The following is a 27448-nucleotide window of genomic DNA, read 5'->3' as shown; positions in this document are numbered from 1 at the left end:
CCTCAATTCACACAAGGACGCTCACCCCCTTATGATGTGTGCATTAAACGTACAAGTGCATTATCTCCACGGCCGCGCGGGTGCTTACGTGTTAACGAGCTTTCCAATTTCCAGACAAGCAAATGCAGCTTTTTATAAGTCAGTCTTTCTCTCAACTCCCACTCGCTCCTTTATTCACTCCATTTCTCTTAAGACGATGCTCCCCGTCTTGTCTTCCTTCCTCCTCGCTCGCTGCCACTTTGAGTTACGTGCTGATCTATCATTAATAGCTTTATTAGCATTTTCCTTTTCCCGGGGTGCTTTTGTATGCGTTTCAAACTAGAACACGGATGCCAGCATCATTATGCAAGGAAACATCCTGAATTCTTTCCGTGACAAAATGACGGCGGGTAGGAGAAGGCGGCATAACAGCGATACATTTTGACACTTCCCAAATTAGAACATGTATCTTTGTTCTCACGCGCAGCTCCCTGTAAAGTTTCTTCACTTTTATAAGCCAACTTGATTCTCCGCAAAATTCTGGGGGAACTTTGAACACGTGTTAAGGCGGATTTCACACGACGTCACCGACTCGCGCATGGCGGAACGTTAGCGATGTGTGGAGTTTGGTTGGGGAAATGTGAACAGTGACAATGCAAAGAATTCATCGGAGTTGACCGGAGCCGCTACAATGAGGCACTCTAAAGCGGCCACGTAAGGCCAAAGCTGATCAGAAAAATCGAAATGGTGAAAAACTGTAAATGCTGTATTTCCACATTTGAGTACTACAAAATTCTCAGTGTTTGCACGTTTTCAACAATTATCTTCATCTGGAAGTAAATATCTGAATTTAATTTACAGAGTCGTTAAATCTGCTGTTTAAAGGTGTCACAGACATAATAAACAATACTGATATATTGTGCCTTTTGTAAAGAACTTGACAAACTTTCATACTTAATTTATATAGTGCAGCAAAAAAAAAAAGATCAAACAAATATTGAACCAAGGTTATTTTTCATTTTCATTCATGAAATAAAATAAAAATGACTTTGAAAACCAAACACTAACTGAAACTGCATTTTACAAAATGAACTAAAAGTGAACCTGTCCTTTGTTTTTATGTTTGAAAATGAATGTCGTACATAATTAAGGAAGGTCGAAAAGTCGCCTGGGACTTGTGGTCACATTAACGGTGTGTCACATAGAAGTAATGCCATCTAGTGGCAGCCAATAAAAAAGCGCCAGCAGTTGACGTTGCTCCACAGCGACAGCCGTGCTTGCGGCTGTGTGACTTCCTAACTCTGCCTGAAACACGACACTTGGTAACAACCGTCTTTTTTGGGGGTTCATATATGAAAAAAGACAATAAAGAAAAATAGGACTCACTGCTAGGGCTGGGTTTGAAAATCAATTTTCCTTTTCATAGCCCAATATCGATTCATAAAACTATCAATTGAAAAGTTCATGTGAAAATAGTTTTTCCTAAATTTTAATTTTTTTGTGTATTTTTTTTTATAGTTGTTGTATTTGCTTTAAAGTCATATTTTTGTTCAATTTATGCTGCACAGTATTTACTGTGATGTTTTTTTTTTTTTAGAAATACACAAAATAAATAAAATAACATCAAAACTAATAAAAACGAAACTAAAATGAAACATTTGGGGAAAAAGGTCAAGCTAATAAAAACTAACAATCCCGCTCTAAAAAATAATTAAAACGAACAAAATAACTAGAATGGAAATTCCAAATCTATTGTAACCCCGTATTGAACCCACATCAATGGCGGACACGTTTAGGCGAATGAGAGGTCTAAATTTAACTGCCGACAGCAAACAATAACAATAGAGGAAAATGGGCATCCATCATAATGCTTGGAATTTCTTCCCCGCTCTTTTTCCCGCCTACCTTTGCCCCATTTCAATACAGCTTTTTTTTAAAATATACGTTCCTACAGATTAGCTCTATCGCATGATCCAGGCGAGTGGAAAAAAGGCAATAATCCACTACGACAAGAGCCTATGAAAAGCCCCGTGTTTTCGTACACATCTCGCACCTTATAATTTCACGGCGGATGAAGCCATGAGATACGGAATGGGATGAGGAGGCGCTTTGAAGTCTCCAACCCCGTCGGAGACATTCCGACGGACTGCCGGGGAGGAGGAGTGTCCTCCTGACAAATAACGCGGAGGTAAAAAACGAGGGTGGCGGAGGAGGGGACGCTCGCTGATGGGAAAGAGACGAATGGCATGCCGGTGTCAGAAGTGGTCGTGTGCTGAGGAAGCGGCAGAATGAGAGGCAAGATGGAAGGAGGGCTTGACTGATAATCTGTTTACCTCCCTGAAAATGCTGCGGGCGCCATTCTGATTAAAGTTCGGTCTTTCATCTATCATCACGCGGGCCGTTAAGAAGCTTCAAGAGCTGCCGATACCGAAAGCGCCATCCAACATGCGCCGCCACAAAAATGTAATATCATCCTCCTTTGTCTTCTCTTGAGTTCTTGGAAAACCGGCCCCTTAGGATCTCGGTGTAACCCCCCCCCCCCCCCCCCCCACCACGCTTTAATGCTGACTTTGTATATATGTCCTCCTTCATTCGCTGCTCCTACTTTTCTTCAAAGCTTCTCATCCTAAAGACTTTTCCCTCCTGTGACGCGCTTTCCCCGACTCGAGGCTTTTAGCACCTCCAGCAATAATACAATTACACCCATTTGGGGACATGATATTGTCAGCAGCCGGCTAAAAATAGCCTTCCAAAATCCACGCGCGGTTGCGCTGTCGAAATGTGGCGAAGCAACGGCGGGCGGAAGCAAAGCGCGGTGCACAATGTTCTGGCCACTCAGGCACAAATGCACTTTAAAAGCTTTTTGCACCCTCCAAGGCCTTGTGAGTGTGAGTGAAGGACATAAAGACGTCAAGGTTGGCGAGGCGCCTCGACCGTTCTTTGTTTTGTGTTTTTTTTTTATATCACCGCCATCATGTTCTTTAAAACGGAATGGATGCTCATACCTGTGTCAGCTCTGTAAATATTCTGACATCATACCAGTGTCACACAAATTTGGTGGTGTGTCGGAAGCCATTTGCAGCACAACAAAAGGCGCTTTAAGTGGGTAATGACTTTTATTGTTGGGGGTTTTTTTTGGAGCGGGGAGATTTTTTGGAGCGGGAAGATCGGTTTGGCAAGGACTGCCGTACGGGGGATGCTGTCTCTGCGGATTTGCAGCTGGAGACGTGGAGCAAAAGAAGGATATCTCTCACTCACCGAGTGTGGGTTACTTGAGGGCAACGATCCGGGTCGATGTAGCCAAACGGGTGAGAAGTCCTCGACTCGGGAAGCAAGTGACGTCAAAAATTTATTTGCACTATTTCTATTAGTTTAACATTTTTTTCCCACTTTTTAACAAGAGTATGAAAACCTAGATTTTTTTTATTATACATTTAGAACAGATATAAAATTTCTGATTAATTGTGAGTTAACTAGTGAAGTCTTGCGATTATATTCAATAAAAATTTTTTTTATAATAATAATAATCTTTTTTTATTTTTAATAATCAACTCAAGTAATCATTTGGAGCCATTTTTTTATTTTATTTAAAATGGTCCAAATCCTCTGATTTCAGCATATCATCTGTAATCAACTGTTTTCGGAAGTCCTTTATTAAAAAAGAAAAAATTATAAAAAATGAGTGGCGTCAAAAATTATAAAATTTTTACTCGCATGACTTCACTAGTTAACTCACGATTAATCGCAGATTTTATATCTGTTCTAAATGTACAATATTTTTTTCTAGGATTTCATACTCGTTAACAAAAGAGGAAAAAAATGTTAAACTAATAAAAATAGTTTAAATGCATTTTTGACGTCTATAGCCGTCAATGGCAGTGAACGAGTTCATTCGGAAGAAACGGCCTGGAGAATCAATCGAATGAATGAATGCTGAAAAACTCTTCCGATGAGGGGAGAGCTAATTGTGGCTGATGCACTCGCAGCAACTGACTTGCTTGCAGGTGAACTGCAGCTGCAGTGTGAGCAGGGAGGGGAGGGGAGGGGAGTGGAGGTCAGGTGAGGTGAGCTGAAGCAGTCGGTGGAAAAGCGGCAATTGTAGCACTTAAGTCCCTCTTCTGTGGCTCCCTGTGGAGCTAAAAATAAATAAGTAGAAATTAATATTTTTTTAGATTAAATATTATTTGAAGGAATTAAAGATTTTGATAAAAATGTGATAATTGGGCGATGGCTCAGTGTGCTTAATTCTTCAGCTGTCCTATTAATTAAAAAAGGCAAAAAAAACAAAAAACTGAATATAAAAAAAATAATAATAATTTCAATGCCAAAAACTAAGGAAGCAGAAAAACTGAAATCTACTGTCAAATGTCCATGAAATTGGAAAAAAATCTGAGAATTGAATAAAAAAAAAGGCAGAGAAGAAAATGCTCAAAAAGTAACTGGTATAAAATGTTCAAAAAGAAAAGAGAAATCTTGACATTTACCATAAAATATCCGCAAAATTGTCAAAAAGAGTCATTTTTTTTTAATTCAGAAAATGTATTTAAGTAAAGGCAGGAAAGAAAATGTTCAAAAAGTAACCCTAAAACATCCAAAAGCAAAAGAAGAAATCCTGAAAATTACCGTTCCATTCCTCAAAATTGATTGATATCAAAAAAAAAAGTTGGTAAAAAAAAAAAGCTATAAAATGTCCCAGAAAAGACGGAGAGGCAGAAAAGTCAAAAAAATTATGAAAAAAACGAAGTATGAAAAATTTAATAGACGAAAGGTAGAATAAAATGAATTAACGAATCTCAAAATATTGGATGTTGTATATTTTTCTAACACTAACACACTGTTTTGTTCGGCGATTTTGCGACTACAGACAGAATTCTTTTTAATTTATTTGGCCTAAAACGGCCCTTTTGCCAGTCAAGGTCGTTGACCCCTGGTCTAGCCTCACACAACTACTTCAAGCTAATGTCATTTGGGTGACCACTGACCCCTGTGCCTTCCTTTTTTAATTTTTTTTATTATTTTTTTTGTGCCTTCTATTGACCACTTGCCACTGATGACTTTTCTCCCTCTCATACCCTACAACACTATTTTCCAGTTCAAGTGGCTGCCTTGTCACGCTTTCAGCACCACCAGCCTTGATGTCAGCCGGACCAAAAAAAAAAGCAAAACACGGACCCCACTACTACTGTGTTTCCAAAACATTTGCTCAGGGAAAATCCAAATATTATCCCAGCTCAATTTCATTCAGAGCCATCTTCGGATCAGATGGAAGACATTCGTTTTTGTTTATATCCCATCGACTTTAGACAAACGTTCCATCCTCTTTGTCAAATGAGCACATCTGGTCCACCCCCTCGTGTGTGCACCTGTGTACACAAAATTAGCTTTTTTTGTGTGGGGGGGGCTATTGCTGGTCTACATAGACCTTAACCTCAGGGGGCAAAAGGGAAAACTTAGGTGAATCCACTTCAGCCCAGACAGCCTATACGGTCTCACGGCAGCCTTTGATGGACTGATTTAATCCCACTGATGGTGCTCATAAAGACACTGGGGAGGGGATTGACAAAGGCGCACAAACACACACACACACACCCTTCAGTCATATATGTGGACACAACAGTGTGTGTGTGTGTGTGTGAAGCCGAGAGGTCATCGGGGCTAACGCGGTCCCCTGGCTGTTCTCAAGGTTAATGCGAGCCTGACAGCGGCGGCTGTTAGCGGCCTTCGGATGCTGTACCCGCCCCCGTCGGCGGAGACGATTCATGGCGGCGGCAGCGGTGCATTAAGATGTAACAGCTCCCCCCCAACCCCCCACCCTGGTGTCACTCACCCCTTTAGACGCTGCCTACGTCGTCATCTTAAATCCTTTTTGTCCATTGTCACGCGTGGTCCGACCACCCCCCCCCCCCCGCCCCTACGTGTCATTATATCATGTAATCCTATTGTGTGTTAATTGAAATGCGTCCGACATTGTCTATATGGTCCATTAGAGGCAAAGGAGCCCTCGTTCCCGAGTGTCACCCCTGCTTTAGCAGCTCGCTCATTAATTTTCATAGTCCGTGTTTGACTTGTGGACGCAAAAGGGGGGAGGCGGTGATGAGGAGAAGGTGAACTATGAGGGGGGAAAAAAAACGCAGGCTGGCATGTAAGGAGTCGCACCCGAACCGTTGAAATCTCATTTACATTTTAATTCAAAGACATTAAGCAGATGCTCTTATCAAGTGCAGGTTGGTGTTTAGTGTCACGTTCAAGGACGCGCAGATGAGAGGGTTTGATAAATGAGCGCGTGCTCCGATAAGGACGGATTTTCAGCGGGAATATTTGCGCTTTATTCCAAGTTGCGGCGAAGTGTAGTGCCTTCTCAGGGTAGCAACTTTCGACGTAGAAGAGTTATTGAACGTCATCCTGAGGGGAAACAAATTCTTGCGCAGACGTTTGTCTTCGGGATGTCGCCGTTTAAATTCGCTGTCGCGCGGGGGCCGCGGAAGAGCGATGATGTTGTTGACTCATTGTCGGCCAGATGCCAATCAATCAATTAACCGATCGATAGTCATCTGGTGAGCGCCTAAGGACACCGCGGGGGGTGGGGGTGGGGGGGGTGTTCTTGTCTCAGAGGAACACTCCAATCAATCCATCTTTTGCCAACAGCCGCGGAGGCAGCTCGTCAAATACGCGCAAATAAATACGCATGTTTTAACTATTAGCCAATGTGCTGCTTAGCTTATTTCATAACCTCTCCCGTTTTCCGCATCCGGGGGGAGGCGGGGGTGGGGTGGGGGGGTGAGATTGCAGTGGCGTGCCAAAGAGAAAAATGACTCAATTGTGTCTCATTTCTCATCCTTCATCCGGGCATCTCATCTCCCGCCGCCTCTAATGGAAAGCTGAATTCCCGCCCGGGTCTGCCGTCAGCAAGCTATAGTTGAGCTACACTATAACACGGTTAATAGAAAGGCTTGGCAGCTTATGGAGCCCATGCATTTTTAAATGGGAGTTTTATGACTCTGTGAGCGCAGGTGAGAGAGGACAAAGAGAGATGTGCTTGATGCGTCTTCGTTGATGTGTTTCTATTAAAGGGGGATTAACTCTAGTGGGGTGGGTGTCACACTCTTGCTCTCCAGGGGCGCGCATTAAGCCTTATAGCCTATATTCAAGATATAATATAATTAAGTTTCGGTCTTTATTTTATATTTAGCATCTTATCTTTATCTTATTTTGAAAATATTTCTTCCGTGTAGTCATTTTTGTCACGTTACGTTTTTTATTTTATTTTTTTATTTTATTTTATTTTATTTTTTTATTTTATTTTATTTTATTTTATTTTTTTAATTTTTTTTTACCCCAGATATTCCTACATGAATGTTAAATAGTGGCATTTTGTGGGCTTTATATCTTCAAGCCTTTCTTTATGGATTTAACCTAAAAAAAAATATTGAGGCCACCTTTTCATACTTGGCTCCATCCAGCTGTTGATTTTTACATCACAATTTTGTTTCGCATGCTTCCAGCTGGCTCTATCTCAGCGTTTATACTGCGTATATGTAACCGCATATAAAGCAAATATCCATACGCGTAGTTAATGCATGCTTCTTAATCTCAAAGCTTTTGCTATTTGTAGCGTGACCTCTGGGCTACTCAATCTGATCCATGCTGTCCATGTTTACTAGCTTATGCGTGTATGTCCTAGAAAGGTCATAGCATGTTATGTCAGCACCCAGTTGTGTTGGCACGTTACTACTACTACTATATATATATATATATATATGGAATACAAATAATTGTACAGTACACAGTCAGCTAGCTATCTTGCTAAACTAAGTATTTAGCACTTAGCATGTTCACTGTTGCTGCTTGACCAATATGCTTTTCTTCACTGCCATTGACGTGTATAGCCGTCATTGGCAGTGAATGAGTTAATACGATAAATATGAAGTTGAAAGGAAAATCTTGTTCCTAACTCGGTCTTGGTCCCTTAACCTCCTGAGTGTAATTAGCCTTATACATATACCTATATATATATATATATATATATATATATATATATATATATATATATATATATATATATATATATATATATATAATATGCGCTGGAGTCTTTCTCAAAGCATTGTTATATATATATATATATATATATATATATATGTATATATATATATATATATATATATATATATATATATATATACTTGGCACCATTCAATATATATATATAGATTTTTTATTTTTTTTGCCAATCATAGTGTAGTGTGAGTTTAGGAGCTGGAACAGAGACTAATTACACTCAGGAGTTTAGGGACCAAGACCGAGTCCAAGTTAGGGACAAGATTTTCCTTTCAACTTCATATTTATCATATTAACTCATTCACTGCCAATGACGACCATACACGTCAATGGCAGTGAAGAAAAGCATATTGGTCAAGCAGCAACAGTGAACATGCTAAGTGCTAAATACTTAGCTTAGCAAGATAGCTAGCTGACTGTGTACTGTAAAATTATTTGTATTTCTTATGAGATAAAAGGATTTGTAGTTGACATGGCTCCAGCTCGAGGCTTTATTCTCTGTAATGTTCCACGCCAGTGTGAATATGCACACATTCCGCCAGGTATAAACGCACTATGATAGATTCATCCAAGTGAATGAACGTAGCCTTCTAGAGGCTAACAAAGCCCCCCTGGACATGCGGTGACATTTGCTTTGGCGCTTTTCCCTTCACACCCTAATGCTTGATACCAACACCTTGACACTTTTACGGTTGCTTTCACGTGCGAACACGTTACTGTGATGAACGATCCCCACCATTTGCACGATCGCAATCAAGCAGGACTGCGTATGGAAACTCTTGTCCAAACTCCGGCCCGTCTTTTAAGAGGGCACGGCCGCACACATCTTTTTTTGATCCTCAAGCGGGCGAGCGGCGGCATAAACAGGAAGAGGCCCTGCCTTTAAGTGCGTCATTCACTCTCGTGCCATCGGATCTTCTGTGTTGAAATATGCGCTGGAGTCTTTCTCAAAACATTGTTAAGCTTGACATCCTGGATATAGGTATTCAAAGGTGACACAGCCTTGTGTGCCGGCGCGGATGTATGCTGATTGCGTGAGCGCATACACAGCTGACGCACGTGTGTTTGCGAGGGGAAAACCGAAACATCCTCTTGAGTGATCTGTGTTGTGTCCCCCTGTGGGACTACAAAGTCATGTAAATATCTGGGTTGAAAGTGCATATGTCGAGGTATGGACTACGGGAAGGGTCTGCAACCTGCGGTTCTGGAGCCACTTGACTCTTTGGTCCCTCTCCTTTGACTCCCTTTGGAGCTCTACAAAAATTTAGTAGGAATATTTTTTTACATGTTTATTTTAATTTTTTAGATAAAATATTCTTTGAATGAATTAACGATTTAAATTTTAAAAATGCATAATTAAAAATTATTATTATTATTTTTTAAATTTCAGTCCAAATTTGTTAGTTGAAATTGGCACAAAAAAGTACGAACATTTCTTTAAAAAAAAAAAAAAAAAGGCAAAATGCATAATTAAATATTTAAAAAATGTCAGTCCAAATTTGTTAGTTGAAAGGTAGATGAAGAAAAAAAATGTCAAAAAAGTTACCATAAAATGTTCAGAAAGATCCAAAAAGAGCAGAAAATTACCAAATAACGTACACCAAATTGGCACAAAAAAGTACGAACATTTCTTAAAAAAAAAAAGGCAAAATGCATAATTAAATTTTTAAAAAATGTCAGTCCAAATTTGTTAGTTGAAAGGTAGATGAAGAAAAAAAAAAGTCAAAAAAGTTACCATAAAATGTTCAGAAAGATCCAAAAAGAGCCGAAAATTACCAGATAACGTACACCAAATTGGCACAAAAAAGAACAAACATTTCTTTTTTTAAAAAAAAAAGGCAAAATGCATAATTAAATATTTAAAAAATGTCAGTCCAAATTTGTTAGTTGAAAGGTAGATGAAGAAAAAAAAAAGTCAAAAAAGTTACCATAAAATGTTCAGAAAGATCCAAAAAGAGCCGAAAATTACCAGATAACGTACACCAAATTGGCACAAAAAAGAACAAACATTTCTTTTTAAAAAAAAAAAGGCAAAATGCATAAGTAAATATTTAAAAAATGTCAGTCCAAATTTGTTAGTTGAAAGGTAGATGAAGAAAAAAAAAAGTCAAAAAAGTTACCATAAAATGTTCAGAAAGATCCAAAAAGAGCAGAAAATTACCAGATAACGTACACCAAATTGGCACAAAAAAGTACGAACATTTCTTTAAAAAAAAAGGCAAAATGCATAATTAAATATTTAAAAAATGTCAGTCCAAATTTGTTAGTTGAAAGGTAGATGAAGAAAAAAAAAAGTCAAAAAAGTTACCATAAAATGTTCAGAAAGATCCAAAAAGAGCAGAAAATTACCAGATAACGTACACCAAATTGGCACAAAAAAGTACGGACATTTCTTAAAAAAAAAAAAAAAAAGGCAAAATGCATAATTAAATATTTAAAAAATGTCAGTCCAAATTTGTTAGTTGAAAGGTAGATGAAGAAAAAAAAAAGTAAAAAAAATTACCATAAAATGTTCAGAAAGATCCAAAAAGAGCAGAAAATTAGCAGATAACGTACACCAAATTGGCACAAAAAAGTACGAACATTTCTTTTAAAAAAAAAAGGCAAAATGCATAATTAAATATTTAAAAAATGTCAGTCCAAATTTGTTAGTTGAAAGGTAGATGAAGAAAAAAAAAAGTCAAAAAAGTTACCATAAAATGTTCAGAAAGATCCAAAAAGAGCAGAAAATTACCAGATAACGTACACCAAATTGGCACAAAAAAGTACGAACATTTCTTAAAAAAAAAAAAAAGGCAAAATGCATAATTAAATATTTAAAAAATGTTAGTCCAAATTTGTTAGTTGAAAGGTAGATGAAGAAAAAAAATGTCAAAGAAGTTGCCATAAAATCTTCAGAAAGATCCAAAAAGAGCAGAAAATTACCAGATAACGTACACCAAATTGGCACAAAAAAGAACGAACATTCTTTTTTAAAAAAAGGCAAAATGCATAATTAAATATTTAAAAAATGTCAGTCCAAATTTGTTAGTTGAAAGGTAGATGAAGAAAAAAAAATGTCAAAAAAGTTGCCATAAAATCTTCAGAAAGATCCAAAAAGAGCAGAAAATTACCAAATAACGTACACCAAATTGGCACAAAAAAGTACAAACATTTCTTAAAAAAAAAAAAAGGGGCAAAATGCATAATTAAATATTTAAAAAATGTCAGTCCAAATTTATTAGTTGAAAGGCAGATGAAGAAAAAAAAATGTCAAAAAAGTTACCATAAAATGTTCAGAAAGATCCAAAAAGAGCAGAAAATTACAAGATAACGTACACCAAATTGCCACAAAAAAGTACGCAAATTTATTTAAAAAAAAAAGGCACAAAATAAAACGTTCAAAAAGAAACCACAAAAAGGCATAAAATTACCATAAAATGTCTTTGAATTGCCCAAAAAAGGGGGAAAAGAAAAACCTTCAAAAGTAACTATAAAATGTCCCAAAACTAAACAAGAAATCCCAAAAATTACCATAAAATGTCCACAAAATGTCAGAAAATAGATATTTTTTTAAAGTATTTAAAAAAAAAAAAAAAGTAAAAAAATAACCATAAAATGTCAAAAAAAATAGCATAATATGTTGTTCAAAGCTTCTTTTATTTGGCCTAAAATGACTCTTTTGACAGTAAAGGTTGCTGACACTCAAAGTGCTTTGACTACATCTATTTCTTGAGTGTGTGAGTAGAGGGTGGTTCGATCTCTTTTGAGTCGTCCGCAGAAATGTGGTCTTCATTTGCGCCGGGCCTCTCCGGCTAACTGGAACAAGGTTGGCGTTGGTGCCGCCTCGCGAACACTCACACGAGACACACACACACACACGAGACACACACACACACCGTGCACAAGCTCATACGTGCTTTCTTAAGTGTATTGCGTTTTTTTTTTTAGGGTTTTACCAAAGCCTGCTTGACCTCGTGGTTATTAACTCCGTCGAGTGTTTACAAATGGCCTCCGATGATTTCACAGCCTATTTCACACAAAACCGTCAAACCCTTTTCAGAAACTAAAGTATACATGAGAGCATGTCTGAATTAGGCCGTCTGGTCAGACTGGACATGAAACAAATGTTGCTGCCAGGTCTCTGGTTTAAGTCCACATCATGTCCAAATATAGCAAGGTGACTTTTGACATTTTTTGATGATTGTCGCCAAACGTCCGGGATTTTTTTCTGCTAGAAAGGCCAAAGTTTGTGACCAAATATAATTGGGAATTTCTTTGGTCTCTTGAGGTCTCCCTAATTTGTTGGAATTTAGATGTTTCTGGGGTTGGTGAAAGACTCTGGTTGGTAACCCGGTGGGTAGTTCACTTCACTTTCCTTTCCTTTCTTTGATCCTTCCTCGGGTCTCCTGACAACCTCACGACTCTAGCTGGATTCTGAAGTATTTGGTTTAGGTGAACGATATGGGATTTTTAATAGGTTTTAGGTGAACTAATGAGTACACACTCACACACACACACACACACACAAAATAAAAAAAATTAAAAATATTTAAAAAAGAGAGAGCAATGATGATGACATGTCAAATCGGTAAAATTACCCTAATTTGTTGGAATTTAGATGTTTTTTGGGTTGGTGAAAGACTCTCGTTGGTAACCCGGTGGGTAGTAGGTAATGTCTGGTCGGTGCTGGATTTCACTTTCCTTTCCTTTCTTTGATCCTTCCTCGGGTCTCCTGACAACCTCACGACTCTAGCTGGATTCTGAAGTATTTGGTTTAGGTGAACGGTATGGGATTTTTAATAGGTTTTAGGTGAACTAATGAGTACACACTCACTCACACACACAAAATAAAAAAAAATAAAAAATATTTAAAAAAGAGAGAGCAATGATAATGACATGTCAAATCAGTAAAATTACCGAATGAACAATACTGAGCACTTGGATAAAAAAATATATTTAAAAAATTAAAAAAACACACACATCTTAACACTTCTCCGACGTTGACAATGTGGGGAGCGACCAATAGTATCACATTTTTGCTTCAATGATAATCTGCTTACTGTACCAGAGCGACAGCCCCTCGTCTCAACCAGTTTAGCCCGGAACACATTTGCCCCCGACATGACTCCCATTGTGTGCCACATGCTCATGCAGCACTTCAATCACAGAAGGTCACAACATATTGGATACATGTCACATGTTCATCATGCTCTGCCTGCTCGGCTTGTCGCAGACACTCTGTCTAAACCTGAAATCTCTATCGGGGATGCCATGTTTAAATTAAAAAAAGGTCAAGCAAATAAACATTTTCTTGTTTTCTCAATTCACCACGAGTAGAATATAATTACATGCCCATATATGGTATGTAGGTCAGATCAGATGATTAATGAAGAGAATTTCTGACTGAGGAATGGCGTCGATTCAAGGGAATATTTTCATATATTTGTCAGAATCAGGTCAGTCCTCCGTCACAGCCATTTGCATACAAATCTTTTTTTTTGTTGGAAGTGATCCACTGTGCTGTGTTGTTCTGGGTACGAACGTGTTGAGGCAATAGCAGTTGGGCCAGGCGGGGCTAGAGCAACCCAACGAACGAAAGTGGTGTGTCACTGCAGCGAAAGAATAACATTGGACCCCAGACCGCAGGAGGCATGACTCACCACAAGGAAACCTCAATGCTCTCTGCTCTCGTCCCTCACTTACTCGACCAAAGATTAATAGTTTGTCGGCGATGTTGAATAGCTGCAGTCCTATTTCAGATATTGGACCCGTCAGTGCGTTACAGTTTCGATTCTAGTTAGACTCGCTTAGCGTTCCGTGTATCCTTTCATGATTCTTTTTACCGTCTTCTACTTCCCTCTAATGTCCTCCATTGCTGACCACTTTCAGCCTTTGATTCCCCGCCCTTCTATCCTGGCTCCGGTGGCCATTTTCCTCCAAGTTCTTTCCCCTCTCTCACCTCTCTACTCTCGTCATATTTCATATGAAGCAAGCCGCTCCACGGAGCCAGCTGTGTAAACAATCGAGCCCAGCCCTTCATGTTTTTACAGAGCTGGAAAAATGTCCAGTAGAAGAAAAAAAAAGAAAAAAAAGAAAGGAGATTGCCGCAGGCCGTTCGTATCGGTGATCTATGGCCCTTTGTATCTCCGACCTCCTTTGAGCGCGAGCGGGACGTTTTGCGCGTGCATGCGTACCTTCCAGGCCCCGCCGTGTGTTTATGCGCATGTAACCATAGCCTCCTGCAAATATTGACTGAGCTTGAATGGCTACAGTGGGCAGCCCCAAAAAGCAAATGCTTCCTTGATTAATGCTTCGTTAGCTTGATATTGATATGCACAAAAGAGTCATGTGGGACTTGGAGACAAACAGGTGAGTTGGTAAACTGAGTCGGGATCTACTGCTGTTTAAAATCACTGTGCCTGAATATATATATATATATATATAAAAAATAATAATCAAGTCAATGGATTGGTCAATGACGCACTGCATAGTGCTAAGTGCAGTGTGAAAGGGCCTTTATTGCGGCAAAAGAACAAGCAAGACAAGTCGAGTCCCTGCTCAATTTCAAGCCGAATGGCAAAAGACAAATCTCCGAACTTTCCTTAACAAAGCTGGATGAAAGGTTCTTCCTTCGGAATATAAGAAAAGTTGAACTTAACTCGTTTTTTATGAACCGTTATTGCGCTACAGCGGGTACGTCGCTAACGTGAAATTCCTGTTGCCGATAAACTTCATCAATGGTCTCTCGACTTAAATATTTATGCGCGGTAAATTCTGTAGAGTAAATTTTACTCTAAACTGAGTCCAATGTATCCCACTCTAAATAGACTTGAAAGAAGACTTAAAATATTTAGAGTAAATTTTACTCTAGTATTTTTTAGTTTTTACGAGAATTTGCCTATCACATGAAAAAAACGATTACAATTTTTCACTCAGGAATACTAAGTACATTTTGCAATGAGAGATTTTGACTGGTTTATTATTATTATTTTTTTAAGTTACACAAGGGCTGAGGAGCGCAAACACAACCTTCAGCTTGGGAGACAACTCTACTGTTTGTTTATATCCAAGAGGAGACCAAAAACATCCTCTAAAATTGCTGGTTCGTTCCTCAACCCTTGAGTGACTTTTATTTATTTATTTATTCTGATCCTCCTCCAAATGTAAATTTTACTCTATTTGGAGTGGGACCAAATAGACTCAGTTTAGCGTAAAATCTCTACAGAATTTACTGTGTGCCCTAAACACCACCTACCACCCAGGAAAGTTCAAGAAAAAATTCCAACTGTATATCCAGGGTGGTACAGATGGTCAAGATCTGCACGGATGGTCACGCACGGCAGCGCTTGTTTTGTGCAAAGGCAGCAAGCGACCATCTTGAATCGTGACATACATGCTCACAACTCTTCCACAGGCTTTACTCTTATTCTTTCCAGGTCCGCAGCTTGCTGGCCTTTGAGATAATTAGCGTGTGACCTTTTCTGAGGTGAGGCACAAATGTCACCCTGCCCGCCTCGCTGACAAGTGGATTCGGCCCACAATCAAAGTGCTGACGGTTCTCACTGGCTTGGATGTGCACTTAGCACACTTTAGCCTCCACGGGACACACCTCCTCCCTCCCTCCCACTTGCTGCTCTCTCACCCATAAAGTGTTGGTCTGCTTAAAGTGGAGCTCTACAACAAACAAAAAATACTACCAGAGCTGCGAGTAGCTATGAAGGGCCCTCGCAACCCTGGGCCACGTTGGGGTACTGTAGCATAGGACAAGGACCGTCTAAAGTTGTTATATTTTTGCCAAGCCTTGTGTGTGCAAGGTTTCATTAAAAGGCCAAAAATGGTGTGCAATTCCCCAAATAAAATCAAAATGGTGCACTTCCTTTTAGGTTTAGCAATGCCCCAAAAAATGGGGGCAAATTCCAAAATAAATCAAAATGGTGGACTTCCTGTTTGGTTTACCATATAGTACCCAAAGACTTTTTTTGTACATCGTGGGCTGTTACATATGCCTTTCAAATTTTCGTAGCTCTAAAAAAAACGTAAAACTGGAAATGCTTCGTTAAGAAGGAATTTTTTCCCTTTGCAATCAGTGCGTGCCACGTCGACATCGTGCGACGAAATAAAAAGCTTTCAATAACTTCTCATCTTCAACATCTTAAGATGAAACACACCAAGTTTGAAGACGATCGGACAAATTTTGTAGGAGGAGTTAGTTAAAATAAGACCCTTATGAAACAGGCCAACAAATTCCAACGGAAATCAAAATGGTGGACTTCCTGTTAGGTTTAGGATATGGCTCCCAAATACTATTTTGTCGTTATGTAGGAATTTTGAAGCTCAAAATTTTATGCCCCGCCATGTAGTATGTTGAAAACTTTAGCTTTTTTTTCCCTGTAAATGTGCATGGGCCAAAATTGGACATTCAAATACTCATACCTCACTTCCTGTTCATTTCAGGGTACATCTACCGAAGACTTTTTTGTTCGTCTCTGGGTGCTACACACGTCACCCAATTTTTGTAGCCGTAGTTCAAACGTAGCGGGACAGGGCGCCATTAAACCCATACAGGGGGCGCTACAGGGGGGGGGGGGGGTCCTCGTGTATGGCGACTTTAAAATATCACATTTCTTCCCGATGTGTGTGTGAGTTTTCGTTCACGTTAAGTGTCTCAAAAACACGAGCAGGAGAAGAAAAATAAGAATTCCTACAGACACGATAGGGCGGACAGCATCCAAGCTAATTCCGATTTTCTCGACTTCTTTCTGTGTTTCGGAACATCTTAATGGGGGTGATACTGTTTCCATCTTCATTTCCAGGCCCAACATAGCGAGTGTATAAACCACAGTCCACTACTTTGAGCGATTTTAGCGCGGCCACTCTGGCCTGAATAATTCACATAACATTAGCTGAGATACGGTGCGAGTGACTTCTGCATGCTCTACTTTTTATGCAAATCTGAGCATGAAAAGTACAGTTTGATTCCCCCCCTGCACTTCCCCCCCCCCCCACCCCTCCCTCCTCCAGGGCAGCTCGACATCATGCAGAGGTGACTCAGGACATTCGGGGACGCACACACGCTAGCTTAGACACTTGTTGATACGCACCCGCGCACAGACAAGTGTGCTTTGTTGCACATGCGCGCATTCGCTACTCAATTGGCACATTTTTCCTCGTGACATGTATTCAAGCGCACAAAAGCGTTCCTCATGAAAATTTGAACGCGGCCGTGCCCCAGCGACTTCCATTAGCGGCACCTTTGCAGAAGCCGTACGATGGCGCACATGTAAAAGATTCCACAATCGGCAAGCAAGCTTTGACAGCCTTTGGTGTGTTACCCCAGGAGAGTCGGCTGTTTTACACTTAAGCCTTCAAAGTGAAATTCAAAGTCATCCGGATCGTTTCGCAAACGTACTCTCGCGGGAGCGGCGCCAGATGTCGGTCGAAAAGTTAAGGGCAATTTTTCATATTTCATTCATCGGCTTTTTGTCCAGCAACAGGCGCGTCATCGCACCTGCTCGAGCTCCCCACACTTCACCTGGGGCGTTAAAAATTGGTGTTGTTTCTTGTTAGGATTCTATTCTATTCATAAATTGTGCATTTATAGATTTGTAGCAGTGTGTTAAAATAGAAATAGCTTTCATTTCCATACATGCAAATCCATTGGGAGCGCGACACACATGCTGTTCCAAATCAAAACATGAAGATTAATGCATACAATGTGTTATTTATTCCTTCACACAAAGGGAAGAAAAAGGAATAAAATAGCGTTCACGAATGTAGCATTTTCTTTACAAACAATTGTGTATAAAAATATTCATATTTTGTTTTATAAACACCGTTTCTGAAAACTGCTTTACATCTGTGTTGCATGGAATAAAAAAAACTGATTAAAAATTTTATACGGACTTCACAAAAATCTGTCAAGCAGCGCTCGCGTAATAATAATAATAATAAAGCGGGTGCCCTGAGATACGAGTGGCCCTTTAGCTTAATGCTAACGAACCATATAAAACACCATTGACGGGCGTCCTGGTGTCCAATTATTTTTTTGATTATTATGTCATTATTGGAGCTTTTTATAATGTACAATATTATGTTGTGCCATTTTCCTTTAAAAAAAAAAAAAACTATATGACACAATTTTACAAAAGGCTAGAATGGACTAATAGCATTTTATTTATTTCAGTAGGGAAAGATTATTTATGTGTTTTGAGTAGGGACGAGCGAGTACTGATATTGGGCCGATACCCAGAATTGGGCCTTATTTTAACATACTCGTGACGGTGGCTGATAACAGTGTCGGCCGCCCTCTTGTGGCTCCTTTACTATCAGGAACTAGAAATTACAAATGATAAAAATAGAAAAGTGCCATTAATTTTAAAAAAAACATTAAGAAAAATGCTATATAAGTCATCTCTTGAAAATGATCTTTTATTGTTTTTTGGGGAAAATTTTATGTATCAAAAGTATTAGTGGTAATTGTGATTGGTATCTAGTATTGGTATCGGTCTGAAAAAAAAAGTGGTATTGTTCGACCATCCCTAGTTTTATGTTACTCAACTCCTATTTTAAGACACCACTAACAAAAATACACAAAAATGCAAACTTCATAAAACCTCCTTTGATATATATTTTTTGTCAAATTCAAGAAATTCTAGGTCACTTTTGTCTTATACCGCATCCTTTAAAATAAACAGACACCCACTGTACTTCGATACTTGAGCGACACATTATTTCCGTACGGCAGGAAAAAGCCATTATGTAACAGTTTTGCAATCGACACGGATAGCATGTAAATATTTGAAACATCTTCCCATCATCTAAAATTAAACCCCCCCCCCCCTCGCTGAAATAACCAACTAGCACGTATACACAATGCAAAGCGGCGCAATTTTCACAAGTTGTTCTCCGCAGACCTGACATCCCCCAACCGTTACTTTGCGTAACCCTTGTTGAACCGCGTGCGCGTTGCCATCTCGCCATGCGTTACGCGCCCGCGTCTATTTATGTCCGCACCAGCCTCCATACTGTATGTCATGCGTAGCGCGGGCCGTCCCCCGTGGCTGCGCTCGCCGTATTGTCCGCCCGTCCACCCCCCCCGACCCCGCTCTGCCATTTGCTGCTCGGCCCGATGATTAATTCAAAGTTTGCTGTCACAAGCAATTACGCTCTCTCGTGCCACGCGACCTCTGAACCTTCCTCCTCTCTGGCTGTTACTTGCCACCGCCGTAGTGAAGACCAAGTGACCCAGATTGTTTGTTTATTTTTCCCCTACTGTTAGTGATCACTTAGGCTCCCCCTGGAGCCAGCCTTCTTACAGATGCGCACTTATGGCTACATATGTTGAAATGAATATAGCATGTGCTGGTAAGAGATAAAGCTTTAAAAATAGACCCTGCTGACTTTGAAATTTTTTCCAAAGTAGTGCATTAAATGCATGAATCCAGCCCTCGGGCAACTATAGGCTTATGCTAATGCTATATTATGCGAGTAAGCTATTGTGAGATGCCGCAACAAACGTCGACATTTGTAGTATACAGCCTATCGGGGTCACTCTCATTTGCTTGACATTTTTATTCCCGACACCTATATGAGTCATGGTTTCACCCTGGCCACCCCAATGAAAAACGTCTAGTTACGCCCCTGCTCTTGACACCCGGCAGCACTTGAGCCAAACGCACGCAACAGCTCCCTATCGGTGACCTTGCGCGTCATACAGAACACGTTGAGTGCATCGCGCGGGAGCAGAGTTGGCGAAAGAGATTCAAAGATGGAAAGAGGGCTTTGTAAAGAATCAGGAACTAATGGAGGTTTTTATATTCGGAGTCTTTCTGTAGCTGAATGCATTCACAGCGTGCGCCTTTTTGCTGTCAGAGAGAAGAATATTGGCAGGAAATGCTTAGGCTGCGTTCATCATCTGCATATGCACGCACTACTGACTATGTCTGAAAAGTATAGTATGACACATGCTTAATATTTGCTGTTTTGAAATAATGGCACTGATATAGAAATTATTTGAAAACGGAAGCCAAATAAAAAAAATAAATATTTGCGCCCTCACTGGTCTAAGAATGACATTCTGGTTAATATTGCATTGGTGGAACATGAACGAAGCAGCAAAAAAAAACGTCTGTTTTTTTGCCCATCTCAATTGGCGGCCATTTTGACATTATACCGCCTTCTGCTGTTGACCGAAATTAACATCACAGTTGTTCGGGTAACAACATGAATGTATGATTGGATAGCCCTTGTAAGCCGTTGAAGTCGCAGGGCGGCCATCTTGCTCCTCCCACCTCGCGAGCAGACTACTATACTAAACGGTTAGTTTAAGGCCGGGTGCAATGTCATTTGAAGTCAACAGCAAGTAGCAAAATGGCCGCCCCACTGAGATGGATAAAAACGGGTGGATTTTGCCGCTTAATTAATATTCTGCAAACGCAATATGAAACAGAGTACCATGTTTAGACTATTGGAGGTGTACAGAATAGATTATTATATTGCAAGGCTGACATGTTTCGCAGACCATCTTTCTGCTACCTGAATGAGACAAACTTTGTTTATGTAGTAATTGGTGGTAGGACTGTGAAGTTTGGTCTCTCTGAGGCACCGTAGTGCGCACTTTGAACATGCGTTCTTTTAGTTCACCACTAGATGGGACTAATTCCAAATGTTATATTTCTTAACTCTTTGACTGCCAAAAACGTTATATAACGTTTAGTAAAATCCTTTGGAGGAGTGCCAAAGACGTTAAAAGACGTTTTTTTCAAAACAGAGGTGAAACTAACCATTTTCTATTGTTGATTACTGAAAAACGGAATAAGGTAGAAACAAACTTTTTTTTCTGATGAAAGATGAGAGTCCAATCTTTCATTTGGTAGTATGTGTGTTTCCATAGTCCAAACACATAATTTTCTGTGGACCTTGAAAGATCAGTCAAAAATGCTTAAATCGGCTGGCCCCCACGGCATCCCTTTTATGAAAACGTCTGGCAGTCAAAAGAGTTAACTTTCGCAGGTGTAAAAAAAAAAAAAAAAGCAGTTTAAACCATACAAATCATTCACTCAACAACAATTATGAATTTGATCACTCATTCAGCAATTCTGACATAATAACTATTAGTCCACTATGAAAAAAAACCCTCATCATTAAAAGCTTAAAATGAAGAGTTTGGTTGTCAAGATCTCCCGCCCCATTTATTTACTGCGGCGTCGCTTATGAAGAGTCGTTCGCCCGCCACAACAAAGCGCGGTGATGTGCGATGCTGAATATCAGTCACAGCAGCCTCGAATGGCGGCCGCACAAGACGCCGTAATGATAATGGTGAAGAAAGTAGCCCATTTGCTGCCGGTGAGTTCTCCCATTGACCCAGTAAGAGGTTGCTCCTTGTATTAAGACTGGAGCAAGCATCTATACAGCCCGCTGGCTGTTACATGGAAATATAGATGGCATTACATCACTTGCAGGCTGCTGACAATTCTAATGCATTTTGTATGATCCCACTAACGTGCAGGCGATATTTTCAAATATTGATGGTTGTAATGCAATACCTTACAGGCATTTGTTAGTATATGTGTTTCATAACTCAGCTCACTTTTGATTTAATAGCAGGCTATTCAGCAGACGAGTGGGGGGGGGGGGGGGCTTTAAAAGCAAATACTACTATTAATAACTCCCATGGGTTATAAAAAAAAATGCTGTTTAAGCTTTCAGCCTAATACAAGCTCAGCCTTTGGCCTAACCGGAGCGCACGCCACCCCACAATGACAAAGTGACAAGAGTACTCTAGCACAACAATCAATAAAAATAAGTCAGTGAGTGGAAGGGCCGAGCTCATAAAGTCAGCTTTCAGTTTGATTAAGAGACTTATTAGAGCTGGACACAGACACATCACTCTTGTTGGAAGAATGGCAATGTATGTCGCAGCTAGAAATGTGCTTGACGCACAAAATCATGGACCTTTCATCCACCCTTCCGTTTTCTACGAACCAGACAAAAAGCCTTTTATGTCTCACAAAAGCAAACAACTGTGATCATTTTCATAAAGTCTCCATCAACCTAACCTGAAGATATTGTCTAAAAAAAAAAAAAAGTTAAAAAAATACTTTCAATCTTGAGGTGACAAAATACTGCACGGCTCCCACAGAGTGACGGAAGAGGCAGAGTTTTAACAAACTTATCAGATATTTGCGCTTTCAAGAGCCTTAATTGATTTATAGATTTGTGTTTCAGCTATTTTCAATACGATAAATTGGCTCATAATAACAAATCACAAATACAGGACCATAGCAATTGCCAATAAGATCATCACAAGGGACATAGCAACTGACAATATCGAAATCACAGGGAAACAACAACTCACAATATCATCACAAGAGACATAGCGACTGGCAATATCATCACAAGGGAAATAGTAAGTGCCAATATCATCATCACAAAGGACATAGCAACTGACAATATCATCATCACAAGCAATTAGCACATAGTAATTAGCAATTGACAAAATCATCACAAGGGTCATAGTTACTGACAATATTATGTCACAAGGAACATAGCAACTACATAGCAACTGACAATATCATCGCAAGGGACATAGCAACTGACAACATTGTAATCACAAAGGATGTAGCAACCGCATAGCAACTGCCAATATCATAATCACAGGGGGCATGGCAACTGCATAGCAACCGACAGTATCATCACAAGGGACATAGCAACTGCATGGCAACTGGCAATATGTGAGGCTATGTAAAGCGCTTTGTCATATAGCCCAAAAAACAAAAAAACATTCCATTCCAATATCATCACAACAACCATAGAAACTGACAACATCATCATCATCATCATCATCATCACAAGGGCAATAGCAACTGACAATATCATCATCACAACGGCCATAGCAACTGACAGTATCATCATCACAAGGGACATACCAACTGCATAGCAACTGACAACATCATTATAATCACCACAAGGGACAAATGCAGGACCATAACAACACCATGACCCAACCCAAAACACAGTCATAACAAAATATATGTAATGGAATTTGTTGAAAACAATGCAAATCTTGAATTAAAAAATTGTTTAGTGCAGCACACAATGCATACTGGGCAATTTTTTTATTGTATTTTTTTAAATATATATTTACAGTTGACACCCTCTACTCATAGGCAATAGGGCCCATGCCGGCCCACGGTGGGGCCCTAGCCTTAACCATCGCTAAGGGGCGAGTGTCCAAGTGACTGATGCTTCCTATCAGCTCGTCTCCCGTCTGTATGCGGTTGCTCGCCGTACACGCCTCTCAGCTGTCACATCAACCGTGCTTTACGCACCCGAAACAAGTGGCAACAAGTCTACCTTGACCCCTCTCCCTTTCCAAGAGTTCATCCGTGATGTCCTGGTGTGATTCATGTTCGAGCATCGCATTCCTGGGCAACAACGTTCATGCAAAGACACATTCCCCCTGTTTTTTTTTTTCTCCCCTCTTTTTCCGACTTGTAAATGGCTCATTACGAGAAAGAATAAACTGCGCTTGTGTTGTGACAAGCTGTTTTGAAGCCATGCTACTCTCTTAATCTTGTTTATGCCGGCGTACCTCTTGATAACGTTCTCCCTGCGCCGATAACAACTCTCTGCCTTTGTTTTGGAAGTAAACTCTGCAGCAACAAATCTCTGGTGGTCCCAGAGTGGCACCTTGGGTCTCACCTCTGGCGTAATTAGCCACGTTTTTTTTCCTTTTGCGCTGGCGTTTGTGTGTTTTTCGCTCGTCTCCCGCGCTATTTTGCAGCCTGTCACTGTTAATGAGCAGCGCGCAAAAGCTGTGCGGGAACATCACGCGCCCACCGCTCTCCTCACAGTTTTAACACCCCATTAGGTAATTAAGGCAGATGGGTTGTTTTCGTAAGGTTTCAGACGAGACATTACCATTAATTAGCGTCAAAACAAAAGCGCTGTTTAGCTCCAGCTCGCCGACTAAAAGCCGAAACAATCCCAGCACTGAATGATGCCTTTTTTGTTCTATTTCTCTCGACAGAGGCTGCGAGGAGGAGGAGGAGGAGGCGGCGGCGGCGGCGGCGGAGGCGGAGGCCCATCCCGGGAGAGCATGGTGGCATCATGTGATCTGAGCCAAAAAGGAACTCTGTAGAGGAAGCGTGCAACCACTAACATCACTATCAATCCGTTGGATTTGAAGATAAGGAATGATAAAACACCCTGGAGCGCTTTTTTAGAAAAAAAAAAATATTTCAACATTATTTCCTCACTAACTGAGCCCTCAACTGGATTTTAACCAATCGGCCGACTAGTTTGCGACCTACGCTGGACACTCGGTTGGATTATGCGCTAATCCAGCATTCCCATGGGAGATTAAATCCAACCAGTAAACGACACTGACTGACTTTTGGCTCTGTTACAAACCAGAGGGGTTTTCTTCCACGTCATGGCTGGGAAGGGCAACCCGATGCCGGGCCCGCACCTCAACGGCTTCCCAATGCCCAACTACTCCTACTTCTTCCCCCACATGTTGGGGAGTCTGTCGCCGCCGGCCCTGCCGGGACTTCCTCTCAGCGGCTACAGCACGCCCTCACCAGCCAGTAAGTCAAACTTGAGTCGCCTTTTCACGTGTGACGCGCGTGTGACGCTTCCCTCACTTCCGCCTGACAGGCGTGTGTTGGTAAACAGCCGCAAATATATACGCCCACGCTCTCGCCTCCAGCGCTGTCCTTAATTTATGAGCCCACACACAGAACACACAAATAAAAACATCAGGCAGGACAGCCAGAGACGACCAAAATTGGCAAGCGCTCCCGGAATAAACCTCTCACATACGATCATTGTTGCAAACTCCTTTTTTTTTTTGTTTTTGCAATCAATCACAAGCCGGAGAAGTGTCGCGCTAAAGTTTCTCGTCTAAGTAGGTGAGAAAGTTTTTTTCAAAAGGAAATGTCACTGCAGTCGTTGAGAGCTGTTTTGTCTTATTTTTTTTTCCCGTGTTGCTGCAAATATAATTTTTAAGATGATCAAAACAAAAGCAATAAGGATTTTGGGGAAAATGTATTCCTATGACAAACTTTCTTTGAGCAATTCTTCCTCACATTCTGTGGTTGCCGATTGGAATGTTGGAACTAGCCATTCTTTGTGGAGTTTGCATGTTCTCCTTTCTTCCTGACTCAAACAACATCAAGAAATTATGAGTTAGGCAAGAATTTTAGACATTTTGTATGTCTCAAAATTTGCCCACTTCATATTTTTCACAAATTGATGCGATTGGCCTGTCCAAATGTTGCCCGTCTTTTTCTCACATTATTAACTCGTTCACATTTTCATGGAAGCAACCCCCTTCGCTCCCAGCTGCATTACTGGATTTTGACTGCTTTTGCAAGGCCCATAAAATATTGTGTTCTATTGCTATAAAAACGTGGAACCTACCAAAAGAAAGATTAGAGTCTCTTCTTTCATCAGGAAAAAAAAGATATTTCTATCTGTTTTCCGTTTTGCATTACAATAGAGCTTGGTTTCATCATTGCAGTATTCACAAACCTGTTCAAAACACTAAGGAAAAGAGCTTGTTGCAACATGGCCCTGGTTGATCTCTTATATTCTGCTGCCACCTGCTGGCCGTTTTTTGTAATAACTACTATTTCCTCAACCGTTTTCTGCAGCCGCGATGCACACAATATTCTGTGGGCCTTGCAAAATCAAATCAAAATCCAGTAAAGCAGCCCGGGAGCAAAGGGGGTTGCTTCAGTGAAAATGGCTGGGAGTGAATGAGTTCACTCAGTGCTGACTCAGCTCACTGTTTTATTCATTGTATCACTGGTGGCTCTAAGACCTTTGGAAAAACTTTTTTTTATTATTATTTTTTTTTTATCAATGACAGTGGTATTAAATTAGTGATTAAACTAGACTTTACACAGATCTGATTGGCTGGATGATATCTGCCCTGTGATTGGCCGTTGACCAGTCCAAGGTTGCCTTATATTAGCTGGGCTAGGCTCGCTATTGAAATTTTTTTTTTAAATGTTGGTATGACCAATGTTTTGGTATGGATTGGTTATTTTTGCTACCGTTCACAACATCTTCGAACTCTTCGAACTTTGACTGGCATCCCGATGGTCCACTTTTCCTCCTCAGAGGTGGGAAATTTCCGACTTCCCAGTTTGTTGGAATGCAGCAAATGCCACGCCTCTCTCACAAAGACTGGCGCTTCCGTCAGATTCCCCTTTTTTTCACGCGCTTGCGTTTGTGCGAATGTGTGCGCGCCGGGCCACTTTCCCAGTGTTTGCGATACGAGGCGGCGAGTTTCCCCTCCCTTATGCCTGGACAAACATTTCCTGTCAGTAAACACCAGAGAGCTCGGGACACCACCGTTTCCTCGCATACACACACATGCAAACACACTATTAAGCTCAAACATAATGCCGGCCGCTTTCACTAGCATTTTTCTGCAAGTCATGTCACACACGTGACAGTCAACCCCCCCCCCCCCCCCCCCCCCCCCCAGTTGGTCTCCCATATTTTGACACGGAAACGGCCCAGCTAAGCCCCCCTCCAACCTAATCCAGTGCCGACAAGTGACGAAAGCGAGACAAGCGTTCCGAGGGCCGGTCTTTTGCTTGGAAGTTGCAGCGAGAGGGATTTGGATTGGAGGCAGGGAAAGCTGAGCGCCGGACCTGGATGGGGTTCAAGGCGGAATGTTTGCGTGCGCACTCGTTCCCGGCCGACGTGTGTTTGTGCGCTGTTAGATTGTGACGCTTCATCTCACAGAGACTTTTGCTTTGTTTTTGTTTCAGCTTTGAAATCGGCTTGGTACCTTTAGCCAAGAAGGTTATTTTTGTTTTGTTTGCTAGCACGCTTACTTAAATCTACTTAAGTAATTAATGGAGAAAAGTTTGGAGAGAGGATGCAGCGCGGGCTCAAGAACGAAGCTAATGAATTTGAACACATTCTTAATGGGCGTCTGTCAGACGTGTCTTTTTGGTAATATATATACTGTATATATATATATATTTTTTATTTTTTTATTTATTTATTTTTTTGAGCCACAGTTATCGTTTGCTTATATATATATAAATAAACATATATATATTTTTTTTTATATCTTATCACTGCTGATTTTAACCTGTCGGTCAATCCATCCGTTAATCTGTCCGTCTTTCTTTCTGTCTATTTCATATTCATTTCCTATTCAAATCGTTCACATTTTTTTTTTATGCTAGAGCACACACAAGGCTTTGATGCAGCTTCTGACCTGAAGAGATCGCTTAAAGCAATGGTAGTTATTACAACAACAAAAAATTGGCCAGCAGGTGGCAGCAGAGTATAAGAGATCAGCCAGGGCCATGTTGCAGCAAGCTCTTTTTGCCAGTGTTTTCAACAGCTGTGTGAATAATGAGGACATTTAACTATAATCTAATGCTAATAGCTGCAAAAC

At 40.5% G+C, this 27448-nt stretch overlaps 1 protein-coding gene across 2 annotated transcripts in view; it reads left to right on the top strand.

Moving 5' to 3' along the window:
• The window catches only part of raraa (retinoic acid receptor, alpha a), a 177033-nt gene that overhangs the window by 55012 nt on the left and 94573 nt on the right, over positions 1–27448 (top strand). For both annotated transcript variants that reach the window (XM_077551136.1, XM_077551135.1), the window contains one exon: positions 24050–24608. In XM_077551136.1, the coding sequence (XP_077407262.1) occupies positions 24455–24608 (154 nt within the window). In that variant the 5' untranslated portion in view covers positions 24050–24454. The remainder of the gene's footprint in view (positions 1–24049; positions 24609–27448) is intronic.

Source organism: Vanacampus margaritifer, chromosome 18 (genome assembly GCF_051991255.1).
Source record: "Vanacampus margaritifer isolate UIUO_Vmar chromosome 18, RoL_Vmar_1.0, whole genome shotgun sequence".
Taxonomy (NCBI): Eukaryota; Metazoa; Chordata; class Actinopteri; order Syngnathiformes; family Syngnathidae; genus Vanacampus; species Vanacampus margaritifer.
The sequence above is the reverse complement of the archived record's forward strand: the minus strand, read 5'-3'. Positions and strand labels throughout refer to the sequence as shown.